The 20,194-nt window shown below is 40.2% G+C and overlaps 1 protein-coding gene across 3 annotated transcripts in view; it reads right to left on the bottom strand.

The window, feature by feature from the left end:
* The window catches only part of sema3fa (sema domain, immunoglobulin domain (Ig), short basic domain, secreted, (semaphorin) 3Fa), a 156,231-nt gene that overhangs the window by 51,230 nt on the left and 84,807 nt on the right, over window positions 1–20,194 (bottom strand). For 2 of the 3 annotated variants that reach the window (XM_060919287.1, XM_060919288.1), the window contains exons 6-10: window positions 14,095–14,184; window positions 9,374–9,467; window positions 9,041–9,160; window positions 6,172–6,311; window positions 3,412–3,526 (exon numbers count right to left, since the gene is read on the bottom strand). In XM_060919287.1, the coding sequence (XP_060775270.1) occupies window positions 3,412–3,526; window positions 6,172–6,311; window positions 9,041–9,160; window positions 9,374–9,467; window positions 14,095–14,184 (559 nt within the window). The remainder of the gene's footprint in view (window positions 1–3,411; window positions 3,527–6,171; window positions 6,312–9,040; window positions 9,161–9,373; window positions 9,468–14,094; window positions 14,185–20,194) is intronic. The other variant, XM_060919289.1, reaches the window with a different exon arrangement.

Raw genomic sequence — 20,194 nt, 5'->3', positions numbered from 1 at the left:
CTGGTGTAGCAACACGACAGAAGGTGGATTTACGTTGCATTCATGGCCCAAGAATGTTCAAACTGCAAAGATTGAGACACATTTTGAGAGAAATTCACGGATTGGGCGCCTATGAAGTGGTCTCTCCTCTGCTCTGCACATTTTACTGAGGACTCGTACGAAATCTCTGATCTGTTGAGGAGCGTTGGCTATAAGCCCATATTGAAAGAGGGTGCAGTACCAACAATTAAAGAAAAGAAAACTATAAGAAAAGGAAAGTAAGTTCAGTTGCACCAGTTCTCCCAGAGTGTGAGCCGAGCAGTAATGGCGGAGGACTCAGTATGGAGAAAATGGAGATTGAGTGGACCGGTTGTCTGATTTCTCTGCTGGATATGCTTTTTTTCCCCGCTGGATAAGTGTGCCTCAGCAGCAACATCTCGCCCTTACATGGAAGGAGCGAATGAACGAAGAACTGAAAGTCAGATTGTTTCAAAACAATCGGCCACAAGTTCAGCTTTCAAGAAGCGAGAACACAGACGAGTAAGATGCGACTCTCATTTGATTGCATAACAGCAAAAACAACAACACTCATTGTTTACCTGCATTTAGATTAATACATGTAACTTGTCGGCACGGTGGTGGAGTGGTTAGCGCTGTCACCTCACAGCAAGAAGTTTGAGCCAAGTGGCTGGCGAGGGCCTTTCTGTGCGGAGTTTGCATGTTCTCCCCGTGTCCGCGTGGGTTTCCTCCGGGTGCTCCGGATTCCCCCACAGTCCAAAGACATGCAGGTTAGGTTAACTGGTGACTCTAAATTGACCGTAGGTGTGAATGTGAGTGTGAATGGTTGTCTGTGTCTATGTGTCAGCCCTGTGATGACCTGGCGACTTGTCCAGGGTGTACCTCGCCTTTCGCCCGTAGTCAGCTGGGATAGGCTCCAGCTTGCCTGCGACCCTGTAGAACAGGATAAAGTGGCTAGAGATAATGAGATGAGACATGTAACTTGTAGTGTGTTTAAGTTACGGGTATAAGATTATTTAATTTGCTTCAGAATGTAATTGTCTCAGTTCATCTGATTATTTAATTAGCCTTTTACATTTTATCAGTGAAAATGCCTGCATGTACATGTATGGTGCATAAGTTATAACGCCTATCCTGTTTTAATGAGAGTCACATGAGACTGTCTGTTCAATTCCATCCCATTCTCTAGACGGCTTTGTTCTCTGGCTTTATTTCGTAAGGTGGGGGCCTCCGTGGCCGACGTGTTACTACTGGATTCACTTTCCGATGGTTTGAACTGATACGGTTCTACGTGTATAGCAGTAGCATGTGCACACAATTTCAGGACTATCACAGTCAGATGTATTACTATCTGAGGAATCCGAAGAATCTCCAATAAATCCGAATGAAGAGGCCATTGCAACCGCTCTTGCCTGCCGAGTCTGGCTTTTGGCTATAGCACCGGTTCCCGCTGTGACATCACGCACTCAGGGCTGGCTGGCTCAGCGGGGCAGCTCGAATGCCAACTTTGCGGTCGATTTTAACTCTCAAAAATATATATTTTTTATTCCCATTTATGCAGCATACAAGAGTCAAGGATGGAGATACTATCCACTCAGAAATGTATAGTACTTAAAAATAAAAGGTTCTGCGTATCTCCTTTAAAGGGGCTGGCTCACCTTTCCCAGAATCCTCTGTGCCAAGGAGCGAGTTGCCATTTTCCATGCTAGCAGTATTCTAATAAACAATCCGCAACAATTTGGTTACATCTTAGGCCATAGATCATAAATTGTAACATGAAATTGAATATCTTTTGTCAAAGTAGTTATATTTTAAATCCATTCCATTTTTGCATGCTTATTCCGTTGTAATAGACCCGAACCGGCCTCAGCTGTCTCGTGGGTGGCCATGAAGGAAAGAAAACACAAAGCAGATTTTGTTCAAAGCTTCCCCGTAAGACATGTACAGTGCCAGTCAAAAGTTTGGACACACCTAGTCATTTACTGTGTGAGGAAGTGTGTCCAAAGGTTTGACTGGCATTGTAGATGAAGAGAAAATTTGAGATGGGTTTAACAGGGATCAGCAAAAACAACCATTTGGATTCCGGGAAAGGTGAACTGACCGACCTCTTTAACAAAATGTGTGAAGTGTCTGCTGAGTCTGACAAATGCAACCTGCATCTCATGTCTAAATCCACACCAGCCGGCAACTAGACAATTATTTCTACCACTAAAAATATCAACATGGAGTTTCTAAGTAAAAGCGAATCATATAGCACGAATTTGCTGCACTGTGCACACAAATGTTCTTCAATTTAGTGGAAGTTGATTTGATTGGATGAGGTTATCAAGAATATATAACATAATTTATTCTATCCACATTCACCGGATATGATCGACCGTGTGCTCTGATTGGCTACTCTACTACTAGGCTATCAGCTCATATACCATGAGTAGAGAAAAGCAAAATGGCAGAGCGTGTTGTTGAACTAACAGAGGACGAAATAAAAACTCTACTTGAAAACAAAAGCCCAAAAAATAAACAAAAAGCAACAAAATATGGAATAAAAGTATTTGATGGTAAGAACATATATTTTTTGAAATTTTTTCAAGAATTATTTGATTATCGCATTTTTCACAAATTGCTACTGTCATTTCACTGGTTTATTTACATTCTAAGCAGAAATTATTTTGTCGGACATTTTGTATCAAGGGCGGCACGGTGGTGTAGTGGTTAGCGCTGTCGCCTCACAGCAAGAAGGTCCGGATTCGAGCCCTGTGGCCGGTGAGGGCCTTTCTGTGCGGAGTTTGCATGTTCTCCCCGTGTCCGCGTGGGTTTCCTCCGGGTGCTCCGGTTTCCCCCACAGTCCAAAGACATGCAGGTTAGGTTAACTGGTGACTCTAAATTGACCGTAGGTGTGAATGGTTGTCTATGTGTCAGCCCTGTGTTGACCTGACGACTTGTCCAGGGTGTACCCCGCCTTTCGCCCGTAGTCAGCTGGGATAGGCTCCAGCTTGCCTGCGACCCTGTAGAACAGGATAAAGCGGCTACAGATAATGAGATGAGATGAGATTTTGTATCAAGGTTTTATTTATCGAATTTGCAAAAAATAAAAATAAAAATGCTCTGTTTCTCAAAATCCAGTGAATGTGGATAGAATAAAACAGTTATTCCACTCAAGCTGGTCGTACATGGCTTAGAGCCAATTCAGCATTACGAGCCTCATCGGCTATCAGCTCATGTACAACTCGATTTCGTGGAATAACTGTTAAATAAACAGAGAACTTTTTTCAGTTTCGCCTGTTAATGAAAATATGTTTTTATATCTTACAGAGCTACGTATTTCCTACAATTATAAAAATAAAAACACAGAAACAAGAACAGCTGATCCAAGATCCAACCACTTTCTATAGAGAATAAATGAGACACACTTACGGAGCTCATCAAAGTGCGTCTCAATGCCATCGGCCCCGGTTACGGAGCAGATCAGTCGAGCCTTCAGGAAGGTGCTCCACTTGTTAACCAAACAACAGTGACCTCCATCATCATTCTGTAAAGACACAAGGTAATAGACGTAAGCTAGCGGTGAAAATGTATACCATGGCACTTACTGTAGAATCTTGAAATTGTGTTGTAATCAAACATGTGTCTAGTACTAGTGTCTTGTGCAACACTTTTATATGCAGTACTTTAAATGCTGCAATTGTGTATTCTGTCTCAAATACTGTCACTCCCCATGATTCAGAGAGCCTACAGATGCATTTTGTTTTGCAAGAAATCTGGTATAATGACGATGATGTTGTGTTTTTGGTGGTGTATAAAGTCTCATGGATATAAAGTAACACAAATCCATTGTTTCTTATGGGTCCCTATTTTACGGTGGAGCCTGTAAGTCTGAGACCACACTGAATATCTGGGATCTCTTTTAAAAATGTAAAACCAGAAATTAAAAAAAAAATTCTGAAATGAAAAAGGAAATATGCAACGTATTGACTATTCCATTGATCCATCCATTATCTATACCAGTGTTTCTCAACCACTGGGCCACGAAGCGCCATCTAGTGGACTGCAAAATTTTTTCAAGTTTGAAGCCAAATACTAAATAGTTCAGGATGTCTTAGTGTCCCAAATCTGGTAGCTGGTTTGCCGAACACTTTTCAAGTGGAATAAATACATTTGTGGGTAAATTAAGAAGAACAAGCCTTTATTTTGTCACATTTAACCTGTGCGTGCGCGCACACACAAAGAGAAAGAGAGCGAGAGCGCTTGTGGGTAATTATATGGCTCTGTGATGCCTGCTGCAAGAGAAGAGCAGGGAGGATTGGGAATCGAATGGCTGTGGTTTGTTTACACCTGATACTAAAACTTGTAGCGTCCTAGCAACCATCTCAAAGACGTGGACAAAAAGCCCAGAAATTCCTCCTTACCCAGGCAAAAACGATATAGGATTTATCTTGTAGTGCCCTGATCACCAGATCTTTAACCCAGCCACATAAAAAGTTGTACTCCTCCATGCTCTTCCAGGTTTTCATCTGTGTGTCCGTGTAGAACAATGTCTGCAGCAGCAGGTAGTTTGAGATTTCAGGGAACTCAATGGATGGATAATTTTCCAACGCACAATGAATGAATGAATAACTTTATTTAAACACGATAAGTTGATCAGCAGAGCTGGTGGGGTTGTGCATGTACAGATACAAATAATTACAAATTCAAAAGACTAAAAATAAACACAATCTTAAAAAAAAGTTAAATCTCTTGATTATCGTCACACTAAGTTAATTAATAGTATGCATAACTATTGTCTTTGTATTTAGTTCCGGCTACAATAGAATCAAAATTTATTCTACGAATGTCAAATTTAGCGAGTAAATTTTTCTTTGATAGGAAAAATCCTTCTTTGTTAGTGTGTAAGGATCTAATCCCATTGAGTGGTTTCTTTTGAGTGTACTTCTTGGTTTTAATAACTTGCTTGTTTACTGAACACAAACATGGTAATAAGTTCGTGTTAATGGACCAGACTCCACTTTTGGATCATTAATCCCTTTTGACTGAGAATGCCCTGCATGCAGGGTTTGGTTTCTGGCACATCCATACAGTTTTAAATACAATACCTACAATTAAAACATTTTGTTTTTATTGCATTTATGTAATTTCTGGGCTCCCATCTGTAACAGGGAGTGATGTTGCATCCCATTAATACACTTTGCAATAGATTATTAGATTCTAATAGAATAGATAAGCCAAAATAATTGGGGATCTTTTCTAATGGGGCCCGACTCGTTACAAGTATGAATAGGTGGGCCTTAAAGTAGAAAAGGTTGAGAACCCTTGATCTATACCACTTATCTGTCAGGGTCGCATGAGAAGCTGGAGCCAATCCCAGCCAACTTTGGGAGAGAGGTGGGGTACATCCTGGGCAAGTTGCCAATCCACTCTATTCACTATTTAAAATTTAAGCTAGTTTGCAGTTTTGTCCATGTTAACTCCATGTTTGTATCAAAGGTCAGATTTTCCAGGAGTCTGATCCCTTAATTTCCTCTCATGATCCTAGACTTTAGGACCCCACTGTATGTGCATGTGAGTCAGGCAGACATTTCAATAGCTTATTAAATCTCTGTATTGTCAATATTATCATAAAAAAAACAAGGGATTTGCATCCATTTGTAAAATGTGAAACCCAGGACAAAGGCTTTAGCCACCTTCTCTGACCCAGGCTCCCCAAACCAAGACAAACTACTGTTAAAAATAAGACAAAGGGTTTTATATAGAAATCTCTCACACTCTGTAGTATATGTGTGGGCTGCATGGGTGGGGTGGGGTATGGTTGTAAACATTGCCTCTGAGCACTGCTTAGACCCATCTGCTATGGATGGCCGCCAACTCCAATAATGAGACATGGCAATGCCCAGTGACCAGCAGCCAACAACTACCCACACGTTACACACATTCAAGCGGAAAAGAATGGATTTTTGGAAATAAGAATAAGAATCAGTATTACAATAGGGCTGATAAACATGACCATGGATAACTATCACTTTCACACTCATTATATAGCTGTAAAGCACTTTGGATTTGAGCAGCTGATTCAGGATATGAATAGTCAAATTTGTGGAATGTCCATGAATGTCCAGAAAAAGGGCTTATGTGCAGAAAGTGCCTGTCTGTATATGTGATGTGCATGGATATGTATCTCACCAAACAGATCCTGCCAATTCTGGACTGAGTCATGGGGGTCTGACCCATCTCTGAAGCTTTCTCACGAAAGAAAAAATACAGCTTGTCGTCATTCTTCTCCGCACTATCTGGTATGAGCTGTGCATGGACAAATGTGGGATCTGAGGGACATGGACATGGAGGAGAAAATTATAAGAAAGAAGTGGGGAAAATATTTTGACAAATTCACTTATAGTAAAACCACAGTACTGTATATCAAGTAGATTTTAGATAACATTTATTGAACCTTTTAAACTAGGCCATTCAATGTACAGGAGGCCAACAAAAATGCCACAATCACATCATTGCCATTTGATTTATGCAACATGCCTACCACTTTAAAGGTGAAAATTGTTGATTTATTGTGACACAAACAATAAGATGAAAAAACAGAAACCTGGAGTGTGCATAGGTATTCACCCCCTTTCGTATGAAACCCCTAAATAAGAGCTGGTCCAACCAATTCACTTCATAAGTCACATAATTAATTGATTAAGATTCACCTGTGTGCAATCAAAATGTCACATGATGTCTGTATAAATCAGCCTGTTCTGGAAGGACCCTGACTCTGCAACACTACTAAGCAAGCAACATGAAAACCAAGGAGCCTCCAAACAGGTCAGAGACAAAGTTGTGGAGAAGTATAGATCAGGGTTGGGTTATAAAAATATCCCAAACTTTGAATATCCCAGGGAGCACCATTAAATCCATTATAGCAAAATGGAAAGAATATGGCACCACTACAAACCTGACAAGAGAAGGCTGCCCACCAAAACTCACAGACCGGGCAAGGAGGGCATTAATCAGAGATGCAACAAAAACACTAAAGATAACACTGAAGGAGCTGCAAAGATCCACAGTGGAGATGGGAGTATCTGTCCATAGGACCACTTTAAGCTGTACACTCCACAGAGTGGGGCTTTATGGAAGAGTGGCCAGAAAAAAAGCCATTGCTTAAGAAAACACATTTGGAGTTTGACCAACAGCATGCGGCAGACTCCCCAAACACATGGAAGAAGATTCTCTGGTCAAATGAGACTAAAATTGATCTTTTGGGCCATAATGGGAAATGCCATGTGTGGCGCAAACCCAACACCCTGAGAACACCATTCTTACAGTGAAGCATGGTGGTGGCAGCATCATGCTGTGGGGATATTTTTCATCTGCAGGGACAGGAAAGCTGGTCAGGACTGAAGGAAAGATGGATGGCACTAAATACAGGGCAATTCTAGAGGAAAACCTGTTTGAGTCAGCCAGAGGTTTGAGACTGGGACAAAGGTTCACGGTCCAGCAGGACAATGACTCTAAACATACTGTTAAAGCTACACTGGAGTGGTTTAAAGGGAAACATTTAAATGTCCTGGAATGACCTAGTCAAAGCCCAAACCTCAATCCAATTGAAAATCTGTGGCATAACTTGAAGATTGCTGTACACCAACACAACCCATCTAACTTGAAGGAGTTGGAGTAGTTTTGCCTTGAGGAATAGGCAAAAATCACAGTGGCTAGATGTGCTAAGCTAATAGAGATATACCCCAAGAGACTTGCAGCTGTAACTGCAGCAAAAGGTGGCTCTACAAAGTATTGACTTTGGGCGGTGAATATCTGTGCACACTCCAGATTTCTGTTTTTTTTTTTTGTCTTAAGTATTGTTTCTGTCAAAATAAAACAACAATTTGCACCTTTACAGTTGTAGACATGTTGTGTAAATCAAATGGTGCTAACCCTCCAAAAATCCATTTTAATTCCATCTTGTAATGTGACAAAACGGGACAAACAGAAAGGGGGATGAATACTTTTGCAAGACACTATGTTTAACATTCATAACATGCACCTTAAACGTATTCATTCCATGGCTTTGTTGAATCCTTGATTCTGATTGGTCAATTATGGCATTCTAAATCTCATATTTCTGAATAACAGATCGTTGCTATGGACCACGTCATTAGCAGAAGCAATAAAACCATTTTCAATTAATAATATTAATATTTTGTGCCAAATTACTGATTTATTTAGGAAGTAGCCATGTAATAAGCAGTATAATGTACAGCAAGCTGGTCATTATTTCGAAATAAGCCTCTTCAGGGTGATTCAAGACATCACCCTGCAGCACCCTGTCGGATCTATTTTGCGATAACGACTGGTACGTTGTAAATTATTCCTTATCTCTGTTATTGTCTGTGCAGTGGTCTATGTAAAGTCTGATCTGCCTCTGTATCCTGATTTGTGTTCAACGCCTGTATTTCAATTTGTGACACTTATGTTGTATCTTTCTGCAATTTCCCTTGGGATCAATAAAGTAAGTAAGTATCTATCGTGCCCTCCACAATTATTGGCCCCCCTTGTAAAGATTGGTTTAAAAAAAATGCTCGCAATAAATCCACCTTTTGGTGAAGTCGCTTCATCTCACACTGAAAAAATGAGAAAAATCCAACCTTTAACTGAAATAAATGAATTCAGAGAAAAACAAATCCCTCATCAAGAAATAATTATTTTCAACAAAAACACTTGTGCCACTATTATTGGCACTCCTGGAAACTGGAGGTGACTGGAGTATGTACAAACTTTCAATCTGTAATCAATGACTTCAATGTGAGTTGAAGTTACATCACCAAAAGGTGGATTTTTTTCTAACCCTTTTTACTAATCTTTGCAATTTATCGTCGACAGCAGTCTATCTATCCATCGCCAGTCCCGATCACACAGAAATTCTGCTCTGATCACATAATATATTGGCAAAATAAAGTGTTCACTGATTATGAGAAGAGAGGTGATGCAAAACACATCATGATCAGGATAATACTATGTTCCATCCTTCTCTGTTACGTGGCTCAGCATGTTATGTGCGTACCATTGAGCCAGCGCGAGTTGTACTGGTCGGTCCTCATGGCCGTGTGTTTCCCTAGTGTACGGAAAATGGCAGAGTCCGTTCCCATAAAATCGATGTACACTCCAGCGTAAAGCTGGCCATCTGTCCAAAGAGACACAGAGTCCAACAGAAAAAGAGGAGGCAGAAATGGATACACAAGCATTAAAGACGTTCGAAACTGGATCCCACAGGGAAAGGATGAACTCCTGCTCATTTGTGTGAGTTGAGCTACATTATATGAGTAAAGAGCTCTATAAATGCAGGCCTGGATAATAAAAAAAAAAGTTAGTGGTCACGTATGGCTACAGTCCTTACTGATCAGCGCAGACACACTGTTTAATTTGGGGTCGAATGGACATTTTCCTTTCCCAGAATCCACTTTACCCGGCTCCAGACGAAAAATGTATTCCTGGAATGGGAGAAACATGCAGAGTCCACATTAATAAGTCTATAGTGTGAAAAACAAAAACAAAAAACATTATTGATTGCTGTCTTGTCTCAGCTTCATTGAGCTTTCCTGGTTTTCCCACTGTCAGCATCTCAAAAGAAAAAAAATAAATAAAACCCACAAAATAATGTTTTGTATGAAAAGTGTAGCTTTTCATTGAATTTGTCTCTGCAGGAATTTTTGGATTCTACTGGACACTGAAAAACCAACAAATGCAGTGTGGAAATGGACATATAATCTTACACTGTTCAAGAAGACAAAGCAAAGCATCGATAGTTCAGAGTTGGCTGGCTGTATGTAGCCACACTGCATTTGTTACTCACTCACAAGCGCATACTTTTATAATATGGCATCACACAGGCTTGTATTACTCAAGTCTGACTCGTGCCCTAATTTTAAGGACTCGTGACTTGACTTGGACTTGAGCACTGATGACTCGGACTGGGACTCGGACGTTAACTGCATTCAGACTTGTAAATTGGAGACGAGGACTTTGATTTTTTCTTTATTTTTTGTAGCATGCCATAATAATTTGACATAAGATATTTATAGCCACATTAATTTTTGTACTAATTTCATGAAAGAGTGTCACACCTGCACACCTTGGTGCGTGCATCAGATAAACTCTCGGGTGCGCTCTGGACAGCATGCGCACCAAGCGGACTCTTGCACGCACACCATAAAGGATTAAGGCGCAATCAGCACGCTGATATAAAAACTGTGAAAACACACTGACTTTGCGAAGTATTGAGTTGCGTTGCTGACACATTACCAAGCCTTATTTCCTTGTTTGGTTTCCTGAGCCCTGATTTCCTGTTTCTCATCTTTCATTCTGCCGAGTCTACGATAGCCTGTTTGTGCTTCGTTCGACCTACTGTCTGTTTCACCGTTTTACGATTTTGCCTGCTGTTCTGGATTGTTTACCGTCTTCACTTGTATTAATAAACACACCTTCTGCACATTCACCTGTTCATATATGTTAATGGTGCTAAAACAGCCACTGTCAAATGGTGCGGTTGGAGTCTTGTTCTCGGACTCGACTCGGACTGGACTCGAAATTTTTTTTAATGACTTGTGACTCGACTACAACACTGGCATCACACAATCCACTCTACAAACCACAATCCATCCCGTTAATACAAATTACTCTATCCACATTCACTGGATATGAGCAATGGCATGCTCTGATTGGCTACTCTACTACTAGGCTATCAGCTCATATACCGTGAGGAGAGAAAAACAAAAATGGCGGAGCGTGTTGCTGAACCAACCGAGGACGAAATAAAAACTCTACTCAAAAACAAAACCCCCAAAAATACACAAAAAAAGCAACAAAATATGGAATAAAAGTATTTGATGGTAAGAATGCATCTTTTTTATTTTTCAAGAATTATTATTATTGCATTTTTCACAAATTGCTACCGTTTTGTTTGCATTCTAATCAGAAATTATTTTGTCCGACATTTTGTATAAAGTTTTCATTTATCGAATTTGCAAAAAATAAAAATAAAAAATGTTCCATTTCTCAAAATCCAGAGAACATGGATAGAATAAAACAGTTATTCCTTTCAATCTGGTCATACAACGCTTATAGCTATCAGCTCATGTACAACTTGATTTTGTGGAATAACAAATATTTCAGTCCTTAGATTGCAGAATTGTCCAGATTCCTAATCAGTAGCACTTATAAAAGTTTTAGGTTAAATATTGATCTGTCAAAGCCCAAACAGGATCTATCAACACTCTGTAAAGCAAGCCATGCTTCTGGAGTTAGTAACAGTCGTTCAAGTAAAACAAAAATGTAAAGTTAATGTGACAGTAAAATACAAGGTAAAAAAAAACAAACATGACCTCATTAAGCCACCGAAATGAAAACATGCTGCTTTAAAACAGGTTCTGTAAAAAAAAAAAAGTAACATATACAGTGGGGCAAAAAAGTATTTAGTCAGCCACCAATTGTGCAAGTTCTCCCACTTAAAAAGATGAGAGAGGCCTGTAATTTTCATCATAGGTACACTTCAACTATGAGAGACAAAATGGGGGGGAAAGAATCCAGGAAATTTTTAATGAATTAATTGGTAAATTCCTCGGTAAAATAAGTATTTGGTCACCTTCAAACAAGCAAGATTTCTGGCTCTCACAGACCTGTAACTTCTTCTTTAAGAGGCTCCTCTGTCCTCCACTCGTTACCTGTATTAATGGCACCTGTTTGAACTCGTTATCAGTATAAAAGACACCTGTCCACAACCTCAAACAGTCACACTCCAAACTCCACTATGGCCAAGACCAAAGAGCTGTCAAAGGACACCAGAAACAAAACTGTAGACCTGCACCAGGCTGGGAAGACTGAATCTGCAATAGGTAAGCAGCTTGGTGTGAAGAAATCAACTGTGGGAGCAATTATTAAAAAATGGAAGACATACAAGACCACTGATAATCTCCCTTGATCTGGGGCTCCATGCAAGATCTCACCCCGTGGGGTCAAAATGATCACAAGAACGGTAAGCAAAAATCCCAGAACCACACGGGGGGACCTAGTGAATGACCTGCAGAGAGCTGGGACCAAAGTAACAAAGGCTACCATCAGTAACACACTACGCCGCCACGGACTCAAATCCTGCAGTGCCAGACGTGTCCCCCTGCTTAAGCCAGTACATGTCCAGGCCCGTCTGAAGTTTGCTAGAGAGCATTTGGATGATCCAGAATAGGATTGGGAGAATGTCATATGGTCAGATGAAACCAAAATAGAACTTTTTGGTAAAAACTCAACTTGTCGTATTTGGAGGAGAAAGAATGCTGAGTTGCATCCAAAGAACACCATACCTACTGTGAAGCATGGGGGTGGAAACATCATGCTTTGGGGCTGTTTTTCTGCAAAGGGACCAGGACGACTGATCCGTGTAAAGGAAAGAATGAATGAGGCCATGTACAGTATCGTGAGATTTTGAGTGAAAACCTCCTTCCATCAGCAAGGGCATTGAAGATGAAATGTGGCTGGGTCTTTCAGCATGACAATGATCCCAAACACACCGCCCGGGCAACGAAGGAGCGGCTTCGTAAGAAGCATTTCAAGGTCCTGGAGTGGCCTAGCCAGTCTCCAGATCTCAACCCCATAGAAAATCTTTGGAGGGAGTTGAAAGTCCGTGTTGCCCAGCGACAGCCCCAAAACATCACTGCTCTAGAGGAGATCTGCATGGAGGAATGGGCCAAAATACCAGCAACAGTGTGTGAAAACCTTGTGAAGACTTACAGAAAACGTTTGACCTCTGTCATTGCCAACAAAGGGTATATAACAAAGTATTGAGATCAACTTTTGCTATTGACCAAATACTTATTTTCCACCATAATTTACAAATAAATTCTGTAAAAATCAGACAATGTGATTTTCTGGATTTTTTTTCTCATTCTGTCTCTCATAGTTGAAGTATACCTATGATGAAAATTACAGGCCTCTCTCATCTTTTTAAGTGGGAGAACTTGCACAATTGGTGACTGACTAAATACTTTTTGCCCCACTGTATCGTTTTAATCGATAAAATTGTTTTGACTACATACCGGTACACTGTATATCATTTCATCAAACTAATATAGGTCGCAGCAGTTTCATTTTTAGTAAAACTATTTCGAATGTGTATATACCAAAAAGAGACAGGTTTCCCACCTACCACATGAACCTGATTCTCGCACGAGATCTTGGTGAGTGTTGTCGGATACACATACAGTCAAAACAAATTTTATCTATTGAAACCTTATCTAACAGGCACGGCTTTTGAAGTACACTCCCCATGAAGTAAATAAAGATTTATCTGCCCGTTGCATGATTCAAACATCTGTCAGAATGGATGTTCCAGCAAAATAAGATTAGAATCTGTTGTGAATGTCGTAAAAATGATATAGAATGCGATGAATGTCTAACTTTGAGATAAAAGCAGACAGCTAAGTGTAAATCTCCAATTCAACAGCTGCTGTGCATGAAAGTCGTGTCTCGACAAATCATCTATTACGTTATACTCTTGAATAAGGAGAACATGCCATCATTTAGGATTTGCTCTGCTATGACTCTTTACAAGCATGCCTTAACTTTAACGCTTAACCCAGATTCATTTTTTTGGCTCACTCATCTCTTTGAGGTTGTAATAACCTACAATCAGTGGGTGTCAGAAGGGTTTGGCACTTTTTTTTTTTATACACACTGTCTCTAAAGGCACTGTTCGGGCAAGTGTAGGCAAACCTGACAAGATGAGGCGTCCAAAATCAGCAGTTTTCCCCCTTGTTTATTTCTGTTTCCCATTGATACATTTAACAGCAGCTGAGAACAGCTTGTCTTCTCCTTTCCTACAACACCGAACTAAGACGAATGCCACATCACTAATGATATCAGAAACAAAAACATGCTCTTAAATTGAATGTGAACTTTTTTTTTTGGTCACAAATTTAACACCTTTTATAGTCTAGGTTAAGTATAGTTAAGAGTTAATCAAACAATATTTCTGTTCTTCCAAAACTCAGAACCTAAAATACCCACAGAAATCCCTTAAGGAGCTTTAAGTATTGCTCTCTCTCCCTCTTGAGTGGTGCTATGTCCCACCTTGGGTGCATAAGGCACAGGCGAGGCACTGGGTTCTGCTGCACGACTTGTTCGGCCTCCTGTTCGAAGATTCTGATTCTGGAGCAAAGCCTATGAGACAAGCAATGTTAGTGGGTTAAGCTTTCACTTCACACTGTAGTTTGTTGTTTAAGAATGACAAGGCAGTATACTTAGTAAAAACCAGGCTTGTAGTACCTGAGTCCGACTCGTGTCCTAATTTTAAGGACTCGTGACTTGACTTGGACTTGAGCACTGTTGACTTGGACTTGTGCATTAACTGCATTCGGACTTGTAAATTGGAGACGGGGACTCAGATTTTCCTTTCTTGTAACATGCCATAATAATTTGGCAGAAGATATTTATATCAACATTAATTTTTGTACTAATTTCGTGCAAGGGAACGCACATTCACCTGTTCGTACGTCATGTTCAGGAACAAACTAACGTTAATGGCGCTAAAATGCCTGGAGAGAAGCCCCTAGGATTGTCCGCTTTGCTTATACAGACTTCTCATGCATTGGGAAAAAATGCACTGCTATGTGTTCCATATGTAGAAGAACTATCGAGGAGACGACGGGGACAACCTCGAACTTCAATCATCATTTGGTAAGACTCCACCCAGAGAAGGAAGTGACACGCTATGTTCATTGGTCTGTTGATAGTGGGCGGGGCTTGCTGAGCCATGAACAAGCTTTTTATCTGTAGCCTATTCACTAAAATGGGGCAGTCGAGCAGTAACGTTAGTCCAACACAGCAGCAGAGACACTTTCACATAAAGGCAGCAACAAGCACCGTCAAATGGTGCAGATGGAGTCTTGTTCTTGGACTCGACTCAGCTCAATAGTGGACTCGACTCGAACTCGACTCGAATTTTTCTTAATGACTCAGACTTGAACACTGGGGACTCGAGACCGGACTTGGACTCGAGGTTTAGTGACTCGACTACAACACTGGTAAAAACAAACAAACAAAAAAAAGGCAAAATGGTGTCATGATAACTAATGCATGCTTTGTCAAACTGGTTTTTAATGATGCTGTTATCCTGTAAGATGCAGAGCATGTGGACGTGTGTGTGGTGGTCTGGGAAAATCCACTGCATGTAGCCAAATTCTGGCAAATGGCCAAAAGCAAAAACTTTTTCTTTTGGGTCTACTGGGGTTTTCCTGTCTATTGGCTCTACATTACCACTAATATATAGTGGATATAAAAAGTGTACACATCCCATTAAAATGATTTTTAATAAAATGTTTTTTCTGATGTAAAACAATGAGACCACGATAAATCATTTAAAAACTTTTCCCACCTTTAATGTGACCTATAACCTGTACAGTTCGATTGAAAAACAAACAAATCTGTTAGGGGGAAAAACATAAAAAATAAAAAATGTACAATAAGCTGGCTGCATAAGTATGCACACCCTTAAACTAATACTCTGTTGAAGCACCTTTTGATTTAATTACAGCATTCAGTCTTTTTGGGTCGGAGTCTATCAGCCTGCCACATCTAGACTTGGCAATATTTGCCCACTCTTCCTTGCAAAAGCGCTCCAAATCTGTCAGATTGCGAGGGCATCTCTTGTGCACAGCCCTCTTCAGGTCACCCCACAGGTTTTCAATTGGATTTAGGTCTGGGCTCTGGCTGGGCCATTCTAAAACATTTTTGGGGTCACTGTTGTGCTGAAAGATGAAATTCCTCTTCATCTTCAGCTTTCTAGCAGACACCTGAAGGTTTTGGGCCAAAATTGATTGGCATTTAGAACTGTTCATAATTCCCTCCACCTTGACTAAAGCCCCTGTTCCAGCTGAAGAAAAACAACCCCATGCTGCCACCACCATGCTTCACCGTGGGTATGGTGTTCTTTTGGTGATGTGCAGTGTTGTTTTTGCGCCAAACATACCTTTAGGAATTGTGGCCAAAAAGTTCAACCTTGGTTTCATCAGACCATAACACATTTTCCCACATGCTTTTGGGAGAGTTGATGTATTTTTTTTTGCAAAATTTAGCCAGGCCTGTATGTTTTTCTTTGACCCTACCAGACACATGGAGAATACAGGAGATTGTTGTCACATGTAGTACACAACCAGTACTTGCCAGAAATTCCTGCAGCTACTTCAGTGTTACTGTAGGCCTCTTGGCAGCCTCCCTGACCAGTTTTCGTCTTGTCTTTTCATCAGTTTTGGAGGGACATCCAGTTCTCGGTAATGTCACTGTTGTCCCATATTTTCTCCACTTCTTGATGACCATCTTCACTGTGCTGCATAGTATATCTAATGCCATGGAAATTTTTTCATACCCTTCTCCTGACTGATACCTTTCAACAATGAGATCCCTTTGATGCTTTGTAAGCTCTCTGTGAACCCTGGCTTTTGCTGGAGGATGCAACTGAGTAAATGTCTGAACTTTATTTGGGGTTAATCAGAGTCATTTTAATTGATGGTAGGTGTGAACCCAAAAAGACTGAACGCTGTAATTAAATCAAACGGTGCTTCAGCAAAGTATTAGTTTAAGGATGTGCACACTTATGCAACCAGCTTATTGTACATTTTTTTTATTTTTTATGTATTTCCCCTAACAGATTTGTTTGTTTTTCAATTGAACTGTACAGGTTATAGGTCACATTAAAGGTAGGAAAAGTTTTGAAATGATTTATCATGGTCTCATTTTGTTACATCAGAAAAACCTATCATTTTAACAGGGTGTGTACACTTTTTATATCCACTGTATTTCACCAACATGATGCAGAAAATGTTTGTATTTGCTTTTTATTCTTGCCTAGGCTACTTCCTTGGAAACATTACACTGGGTAAGAAGCCAGATTCACAGTACGTCTAAAACCATATCAGCTAGGTGTGACAAAGTAAATGGCATACTTTGATCAAGATGCTGGATAGATATGTAGCACCTCACCAATTCAGTTTGTAATCAGACATCAGCTATAAAAATGTCTGATGTTCTGCGTCGCTGTTGGAACAGAATCTTTACATTTTCTATGAAACCTAGTGTCCAAACTTTTGACTGGTACTGTAAATATAGTAGAAAATGTTAAAATTTCACCATGTGGATGGTTTCACCAGTCTACCACACACATATACACACCAGTCCCCTCCAAAAGTATTGGTATGGCAAGGCCATTTTTGCTATGCACTGAAGACATTTGAGTTTGAGATAAAAACAGATATATGACATGATGGAACAGAACTTCAGCTTTCATTTCCTGATGTTTACATCTAGATGTGTTAAACAGCTTACAACATGGCAGCTTTTGTTTGAACCCACCATTTTTCAAGTGATCAAAAAATATTACTTGTTGCCCAGGTTGGCCCTGTTAGATAGATATTTTAAACAACTAATAGCTCTGAATGTCTACTCTTGTTTTGAGTCCTGGGTTTTGCCTGTGAAGACTGCAGTTATTGCTAAAAAGGATAAAACGACACAAAGACCAGAGAGCTGTCTATGGGAGAAAAACAAGCCATTCTGAAGCTGAGAAAATAGAGAAAATCAATGAGAGCCATAGCACAGGCATGGGACATGGCCAATACAACAAGTTAGAATGTCCTGAAAAAGAAAGAAACCACTGATGTACTAATAACCAGATCTAAAATGGATCAGCCAAGGAAAACAAAAGCAGTTGATGACAAAACCATTGTGAGAGCTGAGAAGGAAAACTGAAAGTAACAGTCAGTGACATCACCAACAACCTCCACAGGGCAGAGGTGAAGGTATCACAATCCATTGTGTTATACATTGATAGCAGAAAGCTAGAGGCCATAACACAAGATATAAACCAGTCATCAGCAATAAGAATCAGAAGGCCAGATTGGAATTCGATGGATGGATGGATGGATGGATGGATGGATGGATGGATGGATGGATGGATGGATGGATGGATGAGCCACAAAATCTTTGGAACCAAGATTAACCTTATCATCATTACCAAAGTGATGGAAAGGTCAATATCTGGAGAAAGAAAGGATCTGCTCATGATCCAAAACGTACGAGCTCATTGGCCAAGCACAGTGGAGGTAGTGTCATGGCTTGGGCTTCCATGGCTGCTTCTGGAACAGGCTCACTCATCTTTATTGATGATGTAACTCATGAGGTAGCAGCAGAATGAATTCAGAAGTCGATAGAAACATTCTGTTTGACAATTTACAGAGAACTGCATCTCATCTAATTGGGAGGAACTTCATCATACAGCAAGACAATTAGCCAAAACACAGCGCCAACACAACAAAGAACTTCATCGGGGGAAAAAGTGGAAGATTTTAGATTATACAAGTCAATCACCAGACCGTAACCCAACTGAACAGCATTTCACTTCCTGAAGACGAGACTGATGGGAGAAACTACCCAAAAACTGAAGAAGCTGCACTACAAGCAAGAAAAGCCTCACAAAAGAAGAATGCAACAGTTTGGTGATTTCAGTGGGTCCCCAGCTTGATGCAGTTATTGAAAGCAAGAGATATGCGACTAAATATTAAGTGTTATTTACTTTTAGATGGTTCCAATACTCATGCTCACCTAAACATTGGGTGGCCTGCCACCAAAGGTACCTTGTTCTAAATTGCTTAACAAATCTAGATGTAGATAAATCATCAGATCCAAATGTCTTCCGTGTTTAGCAAAAAGAATTGACCTTGCTGTTTCAATACTTTCAGAGGGGAAAGGCTTTTGTGTATAAGGCTGCACATATACAATACAAATGAGTCCAACTCAATACGATCAAAATCTCACACTCAGCTCTTTTATTGTGCAAAAGCCCTTTCACCATGTGGATGTGTGTTAAAATTTTAGAAAGAGAGAATAAAAATCCAAGAATAATATAAACTAGCAGGTTATGTTTGTCAAGTAATCACGATTTATGTGATTGTTGCTTCATTTTATTGAGACACAAAGGTGCCTCTATTTTCTCATTTAAACAGTAAAGCTGTATTCATGTGCACTATATATGCAAAAATGATTAGGTAAAATGGAATATAAATAAATGATAAATATCAACATCTCAGCCATTCAGACTCAAATAGATGATAATACAATGACACCTCATGAAAACAGCTCAGATCAAGAAGTAGCACCAGGAGGCACTTTATGGCAGTTGAAATTGCTTAGAGTAATAATTTAACCAGAAATTAATATAAGAATTACAAAGAGCACATCTTAGGCGTTTCATGTTATCTCATGCAGCTATGGAGCGTAAGGTTTGAATAAAGTGAGATTTACATTTCCGATACTGTATACACTGTGCATAACACAAGAGTTACTTGTTCTATAAATATTCACAAGACCATATCCATCTACTGCTAAATATTATCCTAATTGTAACTATTGCAACATTATTCAATTATTATTCTATAGCATTCCTCTAGTCCTGGGTAGGACTTTAAACTGCAACCGGTGGTGAGTCTCAGGTCCGGGAGGACTTGAGTATTGGGGAAAGTTGAGTTACCCCTTAATCACCATGGCTCCCAGGTCCGCTCTGACCCAGAGTGGTAGCACCTGCCTGGGTTCAAGCTATGGGTTAAATAGTACATCACCAATAAGGTGCTGGCAGGTACAATGTGGCAGATGAACCCAACAGGGTCAATGGCACACCACCAGATGGCATGCAGAAGAGCCACTCAAATGGCCAACGCATGGCATCACTCCACAAGTCAGTTGTCACTGCAGGGCAACTTCCATACCCATCAGGTCTGTGGCACTTTTGTGTACCACTTGGCATCAGGTCTGGAGGTCCAGAAAGACAACACGATGGGGGCACGACATCGTTTGTCTTACCTTACTGTGCAAGGCACTTCGTTAGGAAAGGAGAATAGTATCCGAGAGCTCACAAGGCCAGACATTCATGGGCAGCTCTGTCACTCTGGTGGGGGCCTCGTGGCCCATCTGTGTTTCTGCATATCCTAATGAAGCAGTCATCATCGCTAGTGATGGACAGCCACCACTGACAATAGCATTCCTCATTATTGGTTGGTGATTTCCAACATTTACAAAATGGAATTAACAAATTATCAAATAATTGGACTTATTTTTAAGAAAGATGGAGAGATCAAGGATGAGGCAATGAAATGATAATCATTCTTACTGTGAAATGTATACCCAG

The sequence above is a fragment of the Neoarius graeffei genome, chromosome 4 (assembly GCF_027579695.1).
Source record: "Neoarius graeffei isolate fNeoGra1 chromosome 4, fNeoGra1.pri, whole genome shotgun sequence".
In the NCBI taxonomy this organism is placed as follows: Eukaryota; Metazoa; Chordata; class Actinopteri; order Siluriformes; family Ariidae; genus Neoarius; species Neoarius graeffei.
This window is presented reverse-complemented; position numbering and strand designations above follow the sequence as displayed.